Source organism: Dendropsophus ebraccatus, chromosome 7 (genome assembly GCF_027789765.1).
Source record: "Dendropsophus ebraccatus isolate aDenEbr1 chromosome 7, aDenEbr1.pat, whole genome shotgun sequence".
Lineage (NCBI taxonomy): Eukaryota > Metazoa > Chordata > Amphibia > Anura > Hylidae > Dendropsophus > Dendropsophus ebraccatus.
This window is the reverse complement of record NC_091460.1, coordinates 148624614-148644680: the sequence shown is the minus strand read 5'-3', so window position 1 is coordinate 148644680 and position 20067 is coordinate 148624614. Positions and strand designations below refer to the sequence as shown.

Below are 20067 nucleotides of genomic sequence, written 5' to 3'. Positions count from 1 at the left end.
GTGTGTATCCCTGTATATCCCTGTGTGTATCCCTGTGTATATCCTTGTGTGTATCCCTGTGTATATCCCTGTATATCCCTGTGTGTATCCCTGTATATCCCTGTGTGTATCCCTGTGTGTATCCTTGTGTGTATCCCTGTGTATATCCCTGTATATCCCTGTGTGTATCCCTGTGTGTATCCCTGTATATCCCTGTATATCCCTGTGTGTATCCCTGTGTATATCCTTGTGTGTATCCCTGTGTATATCCCTGTATATCCCTGTGTGTATCCCTGTGTATATCCTTGTGTGTATCCCTGTGTATATCCCTGTATATCCCTGTGTGTATCCCTGTGTGTATCCCTGTATATCCCTGTGTATATCCCTGTGTGTATCCCTGTGTATATCCTTGTGTGTATCCCTGTGTATATCCCTGTATATCCCTGTGTGTATCTCTGTGTATATCCCTGTATATCCCTGTGTGTATCCCTGTATATATCCCTGTATATCCCTGTGTGTATCCCTGTGTGTATCCTTGTGTGTATCCCTGTGTGTATCCTTGTGTGTATCCCTGTATATATCCCTGTATATCCCTGTATATCCCTGTGTGTATCCTTGTGTGTATCCCTGTGTGTATCCCTGTGTGTATCCTTGTGTGTATCCCTGTATATATCCCTGTATATCCCTGTGTGTATCCTTGTGTGTATCCCTGTGTGTATCCCTGTGTGTATCCCTGTGTGTATCCCTGTATATCCCCGTGTGTATCCCCGTGTGTATCCTTATGTGTATCCCTGTGTGTATCCTTGTGTGTATCCCTGTGTATATCCCTGTGTGTATCCTTGTGTGTATCCCTGTGTGTATCCCTGTGTGTATCCCTGTGTGTATCCTTGTGTATATCCCTGTATATCCCTGTGTATCCCTGTGTGTATCCTTGTGTGTATCCCTGTATAGCCCTGTGTGTATCCTTGTGTGTATCCCTGTGTGTATCCCTGTGTGTATCCCTGTGTGTATCCCTGTATATCCCCGTGTGTATCCCCGTGTGTATCCTTGTGTGTATCCCTGTGTGTATCCCTGTGTATATCCCTGTGTGTATCCCTGTATATCCCCGTGTGTATCCCTGTGTGTATCCTTGTGTGTATCCCTGTGTGTTTCCCTGTGTGTATTCCTGTATATCCCCGTGTGTATCCCTGTGTGTATCCTTGTGTGTATCCCTGTGTGTATCCCTGTGTGTATCCCTGTGTGTATCCCTGTGTATATCCCTGTGTATATCCCTGTGTGTATCCCTGTATATCCCTGTGTGTATCCCTGTATATCCCTGTGTGTATCCCTGTGTATATCCCTGTGTGTATCCCTGTGTATATCCCTGTGTGTATCCCTGTGTGTATCCCTGTGTGTATCCCTGTGTGTATCTCTGTATATCCCTGTGTGTATCCCTGTATATCCCTGTGTGTATCCTTGTGTGTATCCCTGTGTGTATCCCTGTGTGTATCCCTGTGTATATCCCTGTGTGTATCCCTGTATATCCCTGTGTGTATCCCTGTATATCCTTGTGTGTATCCCTGTGTGTATCCCTGTGTATATCCCTGTGTGTATCCTTGTGTGTATCCCTGTATATCCCTGTGTGTATCCTTGTGTGTATCCCTGTATATCACTGTGTATCCCTGTATATCACTGTGTGTATCCCTGTATATCCCTGTGTGTATCCTTGTGTGTATCCCTGTATATCACTGTGTGTATCCTTGTGTATCCCTGTGTGTATCCCTGTGTGTATCCTTGTGTATCCCTGTGTGTATCCTTGTGTATATCACTGTGTGTATCCCTGTATATCCCTGTGTGTATCCTTGTGTGTATCCCTGTGTATCCCTGTGTGTATCCTTGTGTATCCCTGTGTGTATCCCTGTGTGTATCCTTGTGTATCCCTGTGTGTATCCTTGTGTATATCACTGTGTGTATCCCTGTATATCCCTGTGTGTATCCTTGTGTGTATCCCTGTGTATCCCTGTATATAACTGTATATCCCTGTATATCCCTGTGTGTATCCCTGTCTGAATCCCTGTGTGTATCCCTGTGTATATCCCTGTATATCACTGTGTGTATCCTTGTGTATCCCTGTGTGTATCCCTGTGTATATCCCTGTATATCACTGTGTGTATCCTTGTGTATCCCTGTGTGTATCCCTGTGTATATCCCTGTGTGTATCCTTGTGTATCCCTGTATATCTCTGTGTGTATCCCTGTATATCCTTGTGTGTATCCCTGTGTGTATCCCTGTGTGTATCCCTGTATATCACTTTGTGTATCCTTGTGTATCCCTGTATATCCCTGTCTGAATCCCTGTGTGTATCCCTGTGTATATCCCTGTATATCACTGTGTGTATCCTTGTGTATCTCTGTATATCTCTGTGTGTATCCCTGTGTATATCCCTGTATATACTTGTGTGTATCCCTGTGTGTATCCCTGTATATCACTTTGTGTATCCTTGTGTATCCCTGTATATCTCTGTGTATATCCCTGTGTGTATCCCTGTGTGTATCCCTGTGTGTATCCCTGTATATTCCTGTGTGTATCCCTGTGTGTATCCCTGTGTTTATCCCTGTGTATCCCTGTATATAACTGTATATCACTGTGTATCCTTGTGTGTATCCCTGTGTGTATCCCTGTGTGTATCTCTGTATATCCCTGTGTGTATCCTTGTGTGTATCCCTGTGTATATCCCCGTGTGTATCCCTGTGTATATCCCTGTGTGTATCCTTGTGTATATCCCTGTGTGTATCCCTGTGTATATCCCTGTCTGAATCCCTGTGTGTATCTGCCGTATGTCGGGGGGAACTATGTGGTGTTGTGGCAGCTCTGTGGGTGAAGGGTCACTTGGGCACTTGTCACGGGGGCCTCAAGTGATGTTGGAACCCACCCCCAGACAAACTGGCACTGCACTTGAGTTTTGGATAAGCCAAGTGTGAACAGGTGTATAAGTGCAAGTGCAAAAGAATAGACCAGAATCCAGTAACTTCACCAGGATAACTTGGCTTACTGGTAAGAACTTCAGTGCAATACAAGATAATACACTTTTGGTAACTGCAGGTGCAGGCAGAAGGTAGTAATAGGAAGAGTTGTGACAACAAGGTAGAGTGGAGGAGCGTCTTAAGGGCCCTGTCCAATGTAGTAGTGTATTCTGCCGGGATAATGCATTTGAGAAGAGAAGTGACAGAAGAAGAGGATACTTTCCAAGACTTCCCAGAATAGTTGTGTATTACAGTAGGATACTTAGGCTTGCATGCTTCTTTGTCCTACTTGGGTCAGTACCTAGCTTCAGGTATACTGCCCTCTGTGATGCTGAAGGTGTCCCTGGCATGCATAACGTTTTCTAACGGTAGTAAGTTTCATAAAGAAATAGGTCTCTTGGTCCCTGACAAGGGGTCCTGGCCTGAGCCAGGCCCTGGCTGCAGCAGTAACTGTGCACGGTGTTTGTCTCTCTCCATTGACTCAAACTTAAACACCCCCCCCTGGAACTAGCTCCTTTTTATAGGGTTACCTTAGCTAGCCTGTGATTGGTGGGGCTGTGTGTGTGTGTGTGTGTGTGTGTAAGAGAGGAAAGACAAGATAGGTGGAAAAGCGAGGGAAGGTAAACCAAGCCTGCCTGCACCTGTCATTGGATAAAACATAGCAGGTGCCACAAAACAGTTAACCGATAAAACCTTCAGCTGTGCAGAATACAGTACATATAATACAGTGTCATTTGCTGGAACACTACATACTCCCCCACTTGAAATAAGCCATCCATGGCGTAGCACCTAGGGAACAGTTACAAAAGAAGGTGAGCACAGGGTGGGTTACTTTGAGTGTATATATATATATAACAAATCACATAACCCACATAATCCCAGAACCCTTGTATGTGAGCGGTCACCTAAGCGGTGGTCTGGGTTTCAGACTTTACAGACAGGAGACGATAGGCATCAGTTGCTTCGGAATGAGATTTGAATAGTTTGTTGAATAGTCATATTGAGAGATATATGTTTTTATAAGGTGTGTCCAATTCATAAAGGGCCTGACATCTGGAAAAGTTCTTTCTCAGTAATGGATAAGGCATTCTGTATTTACTGTCAGTGCCACCCAGTGATTTAAATGAAATACAGGTTTTAATTCGGAGGCGGTCAGACGCCAGAGACATTAAACACTCGCTGTACAAGCAGAAAAGCTTCAGGTTATTGGACCCAACATATGTTTATGGTGTTACCATGATATATATTTCCACTGTCTCTTAGTGTCAGTTTGTGTTTTACGTCTCTTTCCTTTTAAAGGTGGAAACACAGGCGGATATTTTGCCATCAATAACACATCAGGCGAGCTGTGGACCACCCGTAGCCTAGATAGAGAGGACGTCAGCAGTTTCACCATTATCGTGGAATGCCATGATCTGGGCAGCCCCAAGAAAACGGCCACAGCCAAAGTGCACATTAAAGTCTTGGATGAAAACGATAATCCCCCGACGTTTGCTAAGAGCCAGTACCGCACATCTGTTAGAGAGGATCTCGCTGTGGGATCGGTGGTTCTCAGCCTCCGTGCCTATGATGTAGACCAAGGCCTCAATGGTGAAGTAACATACTCCGTCATCGATGATACTCAAGGAGTTTTCATGATCAACAATACAACTGGAGACATTGTAACTGCAAAGGCTTTGGACCGAGAACTGAAACATCAATATGTCTTTCGAGTGGCTGCCAGGGACAGGAGCTTATATGGTCCATTAAGTTCCACCATCAAAGTTTTGGTCCATATTGAAGATATCAATGATAACAGTCCTGTGTTCTCGGAGGATCATGTTAAGGCTCTGATTTCCCCCCAATACTCAGTCAATACAACAATTGCTACCGTACATGCAAGTGACCCAGATCATGGGTTAAATGGAACAGTGCTGTACAGTCTAGTGGAAACTCACCCACTTTTCTTTATTACTCAAGATACCGGGGAGATTAAACTTCAGAAACCAATCTCCCATACATTCAGGAACGCAGTCCTCCGAGTGAAAGCTTCCGATCTTGGTGCCCCGGTGAAGACGTCAACAGGTCTTGTGACCATTGACCTAGAAGGACTGGAGAAAGACATTTATTTTGTGCACAATGATTATGAAATTACTGTACTAGAAAATCCCAAAGCAGGTCAGTATGGATGTCTGAATGTTAGAGGGGTCCGAGGGGCCAGTATGGATGTCTGAATGTTAGAGGGGTCCGAGGGGCCAGTATGGATGTCTGAATGTTAGAGGGGTCCGAGGGGCCAGTATGGATGTCTGGATGTTAGAGGGGTCCGAGGGGCCAGTATGGATGTCTGAATGTTAGAGGGGTCCGAGGGGCCAGTATGGATGTCTGAATGTTAGAGGGGTCCGAGGGGTCAGTATGGATGTCTGGATGTTAGGGGGGTCAGAGGGGCCAGTATGGATGTCTGGATGTTAGAGGGGTCCGAGGAGCCAGTATGGATGTCTGGATGTTACGGGAGTCAGAGGGGTGAGTATGGATGTCTGGATGTTAGGGGGTGTCAGTATGGATGTCTGAATGTTACGGGAGTCAGAGGGGTGAGTATGGATGTCTGGATGTTAGGGGGGTCAGAGGGGTCAGTATGGATGTTAGGGGGGTCAGAGGGGTCAGTATGGATGTCTGGATGTTAGGGGGGTCAGAGGGGTCAGTATGGATGTCTGGATGTTAGGGGGGGGGGGGGGAGTCAGAGGGGCCAGTATGGATGCCTGGATGTTAGAGGGGTCATAGGGGTGAGTATGGATATCTGGATGTTAGGGGGTTCAGTATGGATGTCTGAATGTTAGGGGAGTCAGAGGGGTCAGTATGGATGTCTGGATGTTAGAGGGGTCCGAGGGGTCAGTATGGATGTCTGAATGTTAGAGGGGTCCGAGGGGCCAGTATCGATGTCTGGATGTTAGAGGGGTCCGAGGGGCCTTTAATGGATGTCTGAATGTTAGAGGGGTCCGAGGGGTCAGTATGGATGTCTGGATGTTAGGGGGTGTCAGTATGGATGTCTGGATGTTAGGGGGGTCAGAGGGGTCAGTATGGATGTCTGGATGTTAGGGGGGTCAGAGGGGTCAGTATGGACGTCTGGATGTTAGGGGGGGGGGGGGTCAGAGGGGCCTGTATGGACGTCTGGATGTTAGGGGGGGGGGTCAGAGGGGCCAGTATAGATGTCTGGATGTTAGAGGGGTCAGTATGGATGCCTGGATGTTAGGGGGGTCATAGGGGTGAGTATGGATGTCTGGATGTTAGGGGGGTCAGTATGGATGTCTGAATGTTACGGGAGTCAGAGGGGTGAGTATGGATGTCTGGATGTTAGGGGGTGTCAGTATGGATGTCTGGATGTTAGGGGGTGTCAGAGGGGTCAGTATGGATGTCTGGATGTTAGGGGGGTCAGAGGGGTCAGTATGGACGTCTGGATGTTAGGGGGGGGGGTCAGAGGGGCCAGTATGGATGTCTGGATGTTAGAGGGGTCAGTATGGATGCCTGGATGTTAGAGGGGTCATAAGGGTGAGTATGGATATCTGGATGTTAGGGGGTTCAGTATGGATGTCTGAATGTTAGAGGAGTCAGAGGGGTCAGTATGAATGTCTGGATGTTAGGGGGGTCCGAGGGGTCAGTATGAATGTCTGGATGTTAGGGGGGTCTGAGGGGTCAGTATGAATGTCTGGATGTTAGGGGGGTCCGAGGGGTCAGTATGAATGTCTGGATGTTAGGGGGGTCCGAGGGGTCAGTATGAATGTCTGGATGTTAGGGAGGTTTATGGGGTATTAGTGACCACACAGCCAGGAGCATTGATTAAATAAGTTACTTATTATCTGGTTAATGTATCTATTAACAGAAAGTCATCGGCACCTATAGAGAAAGCGGGATAAGGTCCCGGGGGGCCATGGCGGAGTCGCTGCTTAAGGCCCATATTCCACCAACACGTCTGACGACAGATTATCTGCCAAAGATTTGAAGTCCAGTCTTTCCTTTATGATCTGTTCTCTGTTTATAGTCTGTTCCTGGCTTTGGCTTCAAATCTTTGGCAGATAATCTGTTGTCAGATCTGCTGGTGGAATAGGGCCTTTAGTGATAGAGCGGCCGGGTTTCATCTTCTGAGAGCCGGGGAGTACACTTCTAATATACAATGAGACATGTGGAATCCTTAGAGCCGTTATCTAACCCTGTTACATATAAATATGGGGGAGGGGGGATATGAAGACCGCTGTACTCGTATGCTGCTCCTAAATTAGTCCCTGCCCCCAATTGCCCCTCGTCCTTGGGAGCTTCTTCCATTTTTCTTCTAGACGCTAATAACTTAATAGATAATAACAATAATATAATAAATAATAATATAGATAATAGTATAGATAATAATAATAATAATAATAATAACATAGAATATAGATAATATGGTGATTTCTTTGATGGATTTTCTACAATACTGATTGTATTTCTGGAAAAGTTAGCGGATGGTACGAGATCGAGCGCAGCTAGTTCTCACCAAGGGAAAAAGTATAAAAAAGAGGAGGAAGTGTGTGCTGAGGTCCTCAGGTGTAAACTACTCAGGTGTAAGCAATTTGGATGCTTGAACATATATGTTAGTAGAACAACACATAATCATTTAATATGCATTAAAATATTTAAAAAACATTTGATAGTGAGAAATCAATAGTACAGGATATACACACAATAGACAAATATAAAAACAATATATAGGTCACTAGTTATAAGTAGATATCATGTGATATATAAGGAAAAAAAATACTCAAAACATCAAAAAAAAAAAATCTAAAAAAAAATTTGAAAAAGAAAAAAGAGAAAACATGTATAGATGGAAACAAAAGTGGAAAAAGTTCTAAGTTCGTAAAATCGTATTTCATATAGTTATTTTCATCCAAATGATCCTACTTCTCCTTAATAATAATCCTTAATTGATTGCAATGATTGTTTATTGCATAAAGTGCCAGTGGATAGATATAGTAAATAGAGTTATATAGTTATAGTAGATATAGTAGTGTTATATAGTTATAGTAGATAGATATAGTAAATAGAGTTATATAGTTATAGTAGATATAGTAGTGTTATATAGTTATAGTAGATAGATATAGTAGTGTTATATAGTTATAGTAGATAGATATAGTAAATAGAGTTATATAGTTATAGTAGATAGATATAGTAGTGTTATATAGTTATAGTAGATATAGTAGTGTTATATAGTTATAGTAGATAGATATAGTAAATAGAGTTATATAGTTATAGTAGATAGATATAGTAGTGTTATATAGTTATAGTAGATATAGTAGTGTTATATAGTTATAGTAGATAGATATAGTAGTGTTATATAGTTATAGTAGATATAGTAGTGTTATATAGTTATAGTAGATATAGTAGTGTTATATAGTTATAGTAGATATAGTAGTGTTATATAGTTATAGTAGATATAGTAGTGTTATATAGTTATAGTAGATATAGTAGTGTTATATAGTTATAGTAGATATAGTAGTGTTATATAGTTATAGTAGATATAGTAGTGTTATATAGTTATAGTAGATATAGTAGTGTTATATAGTTATAGTAGATATAGTAGTGTTATATAGTTATAGTAGATATAGTAGTGTTATATAGTTATAGTAGATATAGTAGTGTTATATAGTTATAGTAGATATAGTAGTGTTATATAGTTATAGTAGATATAGTAGTGTTATATAGTTATAGTAGATATAGTAGTGTTATATAGTTATAGTAGATAGATATAGTAGTGTTATATAGTTATAGTATAGTGTTATAGTATATAGATATAGTAAATAGAGTTATATAGTTATAGTAGATAGATATAGTAAATAGTCTTAATTCATCTCCTATCAGTTTGTATCAGCCTTGTTAGGGTGATAGATCTTATAGCAGTCTTGCTTCTGTAATTAGTTCATATTCATGTTATGCCGTGCCAGTCAATATAAACAATTCTCAATAGTCGTATATGTTGTTAGTTATTGGACTCCTTAATTGTACTTAGTTACAGAGTTACGTTTGATGTTATAGTTCATAAGGAGTTTTTTTTTTAATTGAGACATACGCTGGCTGTATTAATAGTAATATTGAAATGTTTATAAGCTGCGTTGTGTCTGTGGCAACATAAGATAAAGTGCCGCTTGTTAGAAATTGCAATAACACATGTGGTGTCTCAGACACCTCTCACCCGTCCCGCGGTAGTTTGATCCAGCCGGCGGGAGGTGGGGAAGGGATCGTCCTGGCAGCCTTGCTTCTGGTTTGCAGCTGTGGAGCGCTAGTTGGCGCTCGATAAATAGGTATGTTGGTTCACGCTTGCGTAGATGGGCTTGTTGCCCGCGGGACCTCGTGTGTCTTTGGCGCCAAAATTCAAACAGGTGCCGTTTCTTGGTAGATGGATTTTTTGGATCTTTTGGATCAGATGGATGATTATAAAAAATGAATGTAAATGGAATAGGCTTAATTGTGTAGTAGCTGGACGCGTTTCAAAGCTTTCATTAGCAAAAATTGGGTGTCTGTAGGAAGAATGTCCGTTTTTTTATAGGCTCACATGGAGCAACTTGATTGATAAGTAGGTTGTCCCAAAAACCTGGATTCTGGCATCTGGGGGATTTTTCTGTAAACAAACCCTTGTATAAAATAATACTGACTGTATTTCCGACCATCTCAGGAAGGTTACAGTATTGGCGCGTGCACGGAACATTTCATGGCTCTTTTTTGTATATGAATAATTTTCTTTCTTCCTCTTATAAGCAGTCGCGGCGGTGGGGACCGTGGAGGCCAAACACTTTCAACCCTCTCAGCAATCCATCTCCTATAGAATAGTCAGTGGAGACGGAGAGACATTTATGCTCCATCCTAACACAGGTATCTCCCATAATGGTGTAATATGTAATATACATAGTGTATCAGGTCGGGGAAAAGTCACCTCACATCCTTTCACCTTGTTGCCTAATTTCCGCCTATATGTCCCTATACGCCATAGTTCTCTGCTTCCTGTCTCTTATCATTCTATTACTAATACATATTAAGAATAAAAAGACTAGGACACTCACCCATTCACTTTAATGATCTTTTCTCATTCTTGCAGGAAATCCACATAAGTGCAGGATACAGACAGAAGCCGGTGCGTTCAAGGCGATGGCCCCTTCCATGAATACACCGGCTACTTATTGTACTCTGCAATATTATATGGATTTCTTGCAAGAATGACAAAAGAAGATTAAAGTGAATTGGTGAGTGTCCTAGTCTTTTTATTCCTCTGCTTTGAGAAACTCTCCATTCATATTAGCAGAGCTGAGCAGCAGCATTGTGGCATCTCTTCAGCGCTTCACTGCTTTATAGTTGCGTCTCCACCTGATGCCGTAATCGCCGGACAAAATACTGAATCAAGTTATTATTCTTACTGTTCTTTTCACCTCCCAGGAGACCTGACCGTGCGGGACCCATCGCTGCTGGATTGTGAAGCCAGAAATAGGATAAACATAATTATCTCTGCAGAAACGGCCCTGTCGGCGACCTACTGCCGGGTGTCTGTGCTCATCCAGGATCAGAACGATAACCCACCAGTGTTTGACCAGGATCATCACACGACATGGGTCCTGGAGGGTCAGGCCTACCACATAGATGTCACCCAGGTACGGGGGCCCACCTATACTACAGAGGGTTATAGGGGCGGGGGGGTCAGGCCTACCACATAGATGTCACCCAGGTACGGGGGACCACCTATACTACAGAGGGTTATAGGGGGGGTCAGACCTACCACATAGATGTCATCCAGGTACGGGGGCCCACCTATACTACAGAGGGTTATAGGGGGGGTCAGGCCTACCACATAGATGTCATCCAGGTACGGGGGCCCTCCTATACTACAGAGGGTTATGGGGGGGGGTCAGGCCTACCACATAGATGTCATCCAGGTACGGGGGCCCTCCTATACTACAGAGGGTTATGGGGGGGGGTCAGGCCTACCACATAGATGTCATCCAGGTACGGGGGCCCTCCTATACTGCAGAGGGTTATAGGGGCGGGGGGGTCAGGCCTACCACATAGATGTCATCCAGGTACGGGGGCCCTCCTATACTACAGAGGGTTATGGGGGGGGGTCAGGCCTACCACATAGATGTCATCCAGGTACGGGGGCCCTCCTATACTGCAGAGGGTTATAGGGGCGGGGGGGTCAGGCCTACCACATAGATGTCATCCAGGTACGGGGGCCCTCCTATACTACAGAGGGTTATGGGGGGGGGGGGGGGTCAGGCCTACCACATAGATGTCATCCAGGTACGGAGGCCTTCCTATACTACAGAGGGTTATGGGGGGGGGGGGGGTGTCAGGCCTACCACATAGATGTCATCCAGGTACGGGGGCCCTCCTATACTACAGAGGGTTATGGGGGGGGGGGGGGGTCTGGCCTACCACATAGATGTCATCCAGGTACGGGGGCCCTCCTATACTACAGAGGGTTATGGGGGGGGGGGGTCAGACCTACCACATAGATGTCATCCAGGTACGGGGGCCCTCCTATACTACAGAGGGTTATGGGGGGGGGTCAGGCCTACCACATAGATGTCATCCAGGTACGGGGGCCCTCCTATACTACAGAGGGTTATAGGGGCGGGGGGGTCAGGCCTACCACATAGATGTCATCCAGGTACGGGGGCCCTCCTATACTGCAGAGGGTTATAGGGGGGGGGAGGTCAGGCCTACCACATAGATGTCATCCAGGTACGGAGGCCCACCTATACTACAGAGGGTTATAGGGGGAGGGTCAGGCCTACCACATAGATGTCATCCAGGTACGGGGGCCCTCCTATACTACAGAGGGTTATAGGGGGAGAGTCAGGCCTACCACATAGATGTCATCCAGGTACGGGGGCCCTCCTATACTACAGAGGGTTATAGGGGGGGAGGGTCAGGCCTACCACATAGATGTCATCCAGGTACGGAGGCCCTCCTATACTACAGAGGGTTATAGGGGGGGGGGGGTCAGGCCTACCACATAGATGTCACCCAGGTACGGGGGCCCTCCTATACTACAGAGGGTTATGGGGGGGGGTCAGGCCTACCACATAGATGTCATCCAGGTACGGGGGCCCTCCTATACTACAGAGGGTTATGGGGGGGGGTCAGGCCTACCACATAGATGTCATCCAGGTACGGGGGCCCTCCTATACTACAGAGGGTTATAGGGGGGGTCAGGCCTACCACATAGATGTCATCCAGGTACGGGGGCCCTCCTATACTACAGAGGGTTATAGGGGGGGGGGGGGGGTCAGGCCTACCACATAGATGTCACCCAGGTACGGGGGCCCTCCTATACTACAGAGGGTTATAGGGGGGGTCAGGCCTACCACATAGATGTCATCCAGGTACGGGGGCCCCCCTGTACTACAGAGGGTTATAGGGGTGGTCAGGCCTGCCACATAGATGTCATCCAGGTACGGAGGCCCACCTATACTACAGAGGGTTATAGGGGGGGTCAGGCCTACCACATAGATGTCATCCAGGTACGGAGGCCCACCTATACTACAGAGGGTTATAGGGGGGGTCAGGCCTACCACATAGATGTCATCCAGGTACGGGGGCCTTCCTATACTACAGAGGGTTATGGGGGGGGGGGTCAGGCCTACCACATAGATGTCACCCAGGTACGGAGGCCCTCCTATACTACAGAGGGTTATAGGGGGGGGGGGGTCAGGCCTACCACATAGATGTCATCCAGGTACGGGGGCCCTCCTATACTACAGAGGGTTATAGGGGGGGGGGGGGTCAGGCCTACCACATAGATGTCATCCAGGTACGGGGGCCCTCCTATACTACAGAGGGTTATAGGGGCGGGGGGGTCAGGCCTACCACATAGATGTCATCCAGGTACGGGGGCCCTCCTATACTGCAGAGGGTTATAGGGGGGGGGGAGGTCAGGCCTACCACATAGATGTCATCCAGGTACGGAGGCCCACCTATACTACAGAGGGTTATAGGGGGAGGGTCAGGCCTACCACATAGATGTCATCCAGGTACGGGGGCCCTCCTATACTACAGAGGGTTATAGGGGCGGGGGGGTCAGGCCTACCACATAGATGTCATCCAGGTACGGGGGCCCTCCTATACTGCAGAGGGTTATAGGGGGGGGGGAGGTCAGGCCTACCACATAGATGTCATCCAGGTACGGAGGCCCACCTATACTACAGAGGGTTATAGGGGGAGGGTCAGGCCTACCACATAGATGTCATCCAGGTATGGGGGCCCTCCTATACTACAGAGGGTTATAGGGGGAGGGTCAGGCCTACCACATAGATGTCATCCAGGTACGGGGGCCCTCCTATACTACAGAGGGTTATAGGGGGAGGGTCAGGCCTACCACATAGATGTCATCCAGGTACGGGGGCCCTCCTATACTACAGAGGGTTATAGGGGGAGGGTCAGGCCTACCACATAGATGTCATCCAGGTACGGGGGCCCTCCTATACTACAGAGGGTTATAGGGGGGGGGGTCAGGCCTACCACATAGATGTCACCCAGGTACGGGGGCCCTCCTATACTACAGAGGGTTATAGGGGGGGTCAGGCCTACCACATAGATGTCATCCAGGTACGGGGGCCCTCCTATACTACAGAGGGTTATAGGGGGGGGGGGGTCAGGCCTACCACATAGATGTCACCCAGGTACGGGGGCCCTCCTATACTACAGAGGGTTATGGGGGGGGGGGTCAGGCCTACCACATAGATGTCATCCAGGTACGGAGGCCCTCCTATACTACAGAGGGTTATGGGGGGGGGGGGTCAGGCCTACCACATAGATGTCACCCAGGTACGGGGGCCCTCCTATACTACAAAGGGTTATGGGGGGGGGTCAGGCCTACCACATAGATGTCACCCAGGTACGGGGGCCCTCCTATACTACAGAGGGTTATAGGGGGGGGGGGGGGGGGTCAGGCGCCTACCACATAGATGTCATCCAGGTACGGGGGCCCTCCTATACTACAGAGGGTTATAGGGGGGGTCAGGCCTACCACATAGATGTCATCCAGGTACGGGGGCCTTCCTATACTACAGAGGGTTATGGGGGGGGGGGTCAGGCCTACCACATAGATGTCATCCAGGTACGGAGGCCCACCTATACTACAGAGGGTTATAGGGGGGGTCAGGCCTACCACATAGATGTCATCCAGGTACGGAGGCCCACCTATACTACAGAGGGTTATAGGGGGGTCAGGCCTACCACATAGATGTCATCCAGGTACGGAGGCCCACCTATACTACAGAGGGTTATAGGGGGGGTCAGGCCTACCACATAGATGTCATCCAGGTACGGGGGCCTTCCTATACTACAGAGGGTTATGGGGGGGGGGGTCAGGCCTACCACATAGATGTCACCCAGGTACGGAGGCCCTCCTATACTACAGAGGGTTATAGGGGGGGGGGGGGTCAGGCCTACCACATAGATGTCATCCAGGTACGGGGGCCCTCCTATACTACAGAGGGTTATAGGGGGGGGGGGGGTCAGGCCTACCACATAGATGTCCTCCAGGTACGGGGGCCCACCTATACTACAGAGGGTTATAGGGGGAGGGGGGGTCAGGCCTACCACATAGATGTCATCCAGGTACGGGGGCCCTCCTATACTACAGAGGGTTATAGGGGGGGTCAGACCTACCACATAGATGTCACCCAGGTACGGAGGCCCTCCTATACTACAGAGGGTTATAGGGGGGGTCAGGCCTACCACATAGATGTCACCCAGGTACGGGGGCCCTCCTATACTACAGAGGGTTATAGGGGGAGGGTCAGGCCTACCACATAGATGTCATCCAGGTACGGGGGCCCTCCTATACTACAGAGGGTTATAGGGGGGGTCAGGCCTACCACATAGATGTCACCCAGGTACGGGGGCCCTCCTATACTGCAGAGAGTGTTATCTCACCTATGTGCGGTATTATCTCACCTATGTGCGGTATTATCTCACCTATGTGCGGTATTATCTCACCTATTTGTGGTATTATGTCACCTATGTGCGGTATTATCTCACCTATGTGCGGTATTATCTCACCTATGTGCGGTATTATCTCACCTATTTGTGGTATTATGTCACCTATGTGCGGCATTATCTCACCTATGTGCGGTATTATCTCACCTATTTGCGGTATTATCTCACCTATGTGCGGTATTATATCACCTATGTGCGGTATTATCTCACCTATTTGTGGTATTATGTCACCTATGTGCGGTATTATCTCACCTATGTGCGGCATTATCTCACCTATGTGCGGCATTATCTCTCCTATGTGCGGCATTATCTCACCTATGTGCGGCATTATCTCACCTATGTGCGGTATTATCTCACCTATGTGCAGTATTATCTCACCTATTTGTGGTATTATGTCACCTATGTGCGGTATTATCTCACCTATTTGTGGTATTATGTCACCTATGTGCGGTATTATTTCACTTATGTGCGGTATTATCTCACCTATGTGCGGCATTATCTCACCTATGTGCGGCATTATCTCACCTATGTGCGGGATTATCTCACCTATGTGCGGCATTATCTCACCTATGTGCGCCATTATCTCACCTATGTGTGGTATTATCTCACCTATGTGCGGTATTATCTCACCTATTTGTGGCATTATCTCACCTATGTGCGGGATTATCTCACCTATGTGCGGCATTATCTCACCTATGTGCGGTATTATCTCACCTATTTGTGGTATTATCTCACCTATGTGCGGTATTATCTCAGCTATGTGCGGTATTATCTCACCTATGTGCGGTATTATCTCAGCTATGTGCAGTATTATCTCAGCTATGTGCGGTATTATCTCACCTATGTGCGGTATTATCTCAGCTATGTACGGTATTATCTCACCTATGTGCGGTATTATCTCAGCTATGTGCGGTATTATCTCAGCTATGTGCGGTATTATCTCACCTATGTGCGGTATTATCTCACCTATGTGCGGTATTATCTCACCTATGTGCGGTATTATCTCACCTATGTGCGGTATTATCTCACCTATGTGCGGTATTATCTCACCTATTTGTGGCATTATCTCACCTATGTGCGGGATTATCTCATCTATGTGCGGTATTATCTCACCTATGTGCGGTATTATCTCACCTATGTGCGGCATTATCTCACCTATGTGCGGTATTATCTCACCTATTTGTGGTATTATCTCACCTATGTGCGGTATTATCTCACCTATGTGCGGTATTATCTCACCTATGTGCGGTATTATCTCAGCTATGTGCGGTATTATCTCACCTATTTGCGGCATTATCTCACCTATGTGCGGTATTATCTCACCTATGTGTGGTATTATCTCACCTATTTGTGGTATTATCTCAGCTATGTGCGGTATTATCTCACCTATTTGTGGTATTATCTCACCTATGTGCGGTATTATCTCACCTATGTGCGGCATTATCTCACCTATGTGTGGCATTATCTCACCTATGTGCGGTATTATCTCACCTATTTGTGGTATTATCTCAGCTATGTGCGGTATTATCTCACCTATGTGCGGTATTATCTCACCTATGTGCGGTATTATCTCACCTATGTGCGGCATTATCTCACCTATGTGCGGCATTATCTCAGCTATGTGCGGTATTATCTCAGCTATGTGCGGTATTATCTCACCTATGTGCGGCATTATCTCACCTGCATCTTTATTGCATCTTTCTCTCGCAGGTTTTTGCTAGCGATGCTGACAGCGGGTTAAATGGACAGATAGATTACTCCATAGTGGACGGCAATGAAAATAAAGCGTTCATCATTGACTCCAGACGAGGTGTTCTCTCTACAAACACGATCCTGGATCGGGAGATAAAATCCTCTTACAGGTTGGTTATATGAGTCTATAGCTGCTGCTGCTGTATATATGGTAACACAGGGGCCTAGCTAGGATTCATGGGGCCCCATAGCAAAAAACTGCAGAGGGCCCCCCCCCACAAAGCACAAAACGTCTACCACCACCAAACCCTGTGAACGTACATCAGGTCTATGCAGAAGAGTATCATCACCCTGCAGACTATATAAGAGTATACAGTAGTGATGAGAAGCAGAATACAGAGCAATAGTAGAGAATTTGTCGTCTGTCATTGATAATTATAGAGCTCAGTGCTCCTTCCTGCCTCTGTATTGTGCTGTCCTCTATGTGTATATTCATGACAATCTGACTCCTCCAACTATCAGTGACAGGCGAGACTGTGGGGACACATCCTATTGGTAACAACAGGTGTCAGTGAGGCCTGGGGTACATAGAGGGAAGCTCACTAAAAGTCTTCACATAGTGCCACCACACTGAACATATCCAGTACACTGAGACCAATCTTATAATGATAACCCCATTACCAGATATTACCACCACATAACAACTACATGTTACCATTATAGTGTTAGCAAATTAAACCCATTATACCAAGGTTAATTTGACCAATAACACTATGCAGGGGGCAATTAATGCCGCCATACCATGACCACATAAGGACTAACACCATCATACTGTATATAACACCTTATATGCAGAACATTGTTACCTCCGTACAGTGAGCACAGTTACAGTACATCCAGTGACTCACACGGGACGTCTTCCTCTTTGGTTGTATTTCCGGCCCCGGTTGTCATGATGACGTCTTCTGGTCACCACTCATCTCCACCCAATCTGTCAGACACACATTTTAGGCTCTGCACTTTTATTACACCACCTACCCACCTCTATACAAGCTGCCCATCCATAGTGCCCCAAATGGTAATAATGTCTCTGTAGCACATTTAGTATTAGTTCCTTTAGTAACCTTTAATAATGCCCCCTACCCCCATAGTTACCTCATAATAGTGCCCCCACACAGTAGTTACCCATTATTTCTCCCATGCAGTAATCCTATCATAGTGTCCCAAATAGTAGTTTATTTCCCCTATAGTGCCCCATATAATAGCTAACTCCTCCCAGTATTGCTCCATATACTAGTTATTCCCCCAATAGTGTCCTATATAATAGTTAAGCCCCCAATGGTGCCCTAGCTATGCCCCCAATAGTACCCCATATAGTGGATAGGCCCCCAATAGTACCCCATATAGTGGATAGGCCCCCAATAGTACCCCATATAGTGGATAGGCCCCCAATAGTACCCCATATAGTGGATAGGCCACCAATAGTTCCCCATATAGTGGATAGGCCACCAATAGTTCCCCATATAGTGGATAGGCCACCAATAGTTCCCCATATAGTGGATAGGCCACCAATAGTACCCCATATAGTGGATAGGCCCCCAACAGTACCCCATATAGTGGATAGGCCACCAATAGTACCCCATATAGTGGATAGGCCCCCAATAGTACCCCATATAGTGGATAGGCCACCAATAGTACCCCATATATTGGATAGGCCACCAATAGTTCCCCATATAGTGGATAGGCCACCAATAGTTCCCCATATAGTAGCTATGCCCACAGTAATGATCCATATAGTAGCTATATCTCCAATATTGTCCAATTTACCAACTAGGTCCCCAATAGTCCCCCCCCCCCCCATGCAGCTGCATGCTTACTTGGCCTGGCTCCCACGCTGTGGCTCTCCTCTGGCAGTAGGATGGGCAGTGATGATGTCACCTGCCTGTCACACTCTGTCTTCTCCACTCCAGGCTGCAGGCAGTTTGTTTATGTAAGGAGCGGGGCTGCAGTCCGCCCGCCCGCATCCAGGCGCCCCCCAGGGAGCAGTCACAGCACCATCACCCGCCCGCCCGCATCCAGGCGCCCCCCAGGGAGCAGTCACAGCACCATCACCGGTAGGAGACTCAGGGCTGCTGCCTGACACCTTGCACGTCATTGCTGTGATGCTGTGCTGCGAGCCTCACGGCCCTGAAGCTTTTACATCATTCCAGGTGGAGATGCCTACAGTCTATAGGCTCCCTGTGACTGTGACTCCCTGTGACTGCTCCCGGGGGGGGGGGGATGCAGTGCTCCGGGGGGAGGGGCGTGTGGACGGCGTGGCTGCACTGACACCCTGGGAGAGGGGAGTAAGGGTGATTGGTTGTAGCGGGCTGTTCCCGGACGCTGGGGTGATGGGGTTCCGGCGGGTCATTGGGACACTGTCAGTGTCCTAGCATCATGGACTCAGGCCACGCTTTTCCAGCAGGGGCCCGGGCCCCCCTGTGACCCGGGCCCCATAGCAACCGCGTGCTCTGCCCCTATGGTAGCTACGCCACTGTGGTAACAAGAGAAATCATCAACTTCTATACAATAAAATCCATGCGTTCCAATCCATTGTATATGTTCTTTTGGGATATGCCAGGGGCGTGGGCAGATTAGACATGGAACCTGGAGAACATTCCCTTGTATAATGAGATGTGAGCAGTTGTGCCTTAGTCTGAGGGTTAGTGAGACGTGCGCTGTGTTATACACCCTGTAGAGAATATGCCGTATGCCGGGGTAGCTATGTGGGTGTAGCATCACTTGGGCACTTGTCACGGTGGCCAGCTGTGGTATTGGAACCCACACTTGGACAATTGGGCACCGCGCTCAAGGTTTGGGTAGCCCAAGTGTGAACTGGTGTGTAGGTGAAACCAATAGACCAATGACTTACCAGGATAACTTCCATTTACTTAGAATCTTCAGTACAATACAATAGGAAGACTTTGGCCTGCCGGTGCAGGCAGGGGGTAGTTATAGTAGATTTTGCAGTAAGACTACATAGAGCTCCATACAAAACCTAACCAGATCTCACCCCAACTCTCACCGCCGCCAGGAAATAAATGCAAACACACATTAATACTTATGCTGGGTGATGGCACAGCTTTTATTAACTGTACTTTAACTGCATTAACCAAACTGGCACAACGTGCCAACTCACCCGAGGGTAGCCAGGGGGTACCACCGGCGGACTCCCGCTGTACACGAACGTCCGCTAACCCAACCTGCTAGGCAGATGTTCTCAGCCAGCTGTGACTTATGAACCAGACACATAAACACCTTGTTGAAAATGCAAAAGTTTCCACTTTCTATATATATTTCCTTTTCCAACCATAATCCCCAACCACACAAATCGTACAGTTCCCACCAGGATCAAACTTCA

General features: G+C 47.0%; 1 protein-coding gene across 1 annotated transcript in view; it reads left to right on the top strand.

The window, feature by feature from the left end:
- Positions 1-20067, top strand: part of DCHS2 (dachsous cadherin-related 2) — a 272583-nt gene that overhangs the window by 225433 nt on the left and 27083 nt on the right. Inside the window, exons 13-16 of the mRNA XM_069976220.1 lie at positions 4281-5138; positions 9744-9854; positions 10413-10624; positions 16686-16837. Coding sequence (XP_069832321.1) covers positions 4281-5138; positions 9744-9854; positions 10413-10624; positions 16686-16837 — 1333 coding nt within the window. The remainder of the gene's footprint in view (positions 1-4280; positions 5139-9743; positions 9855-10412; positions 10625-16685; positions 16838-20067) is intronic.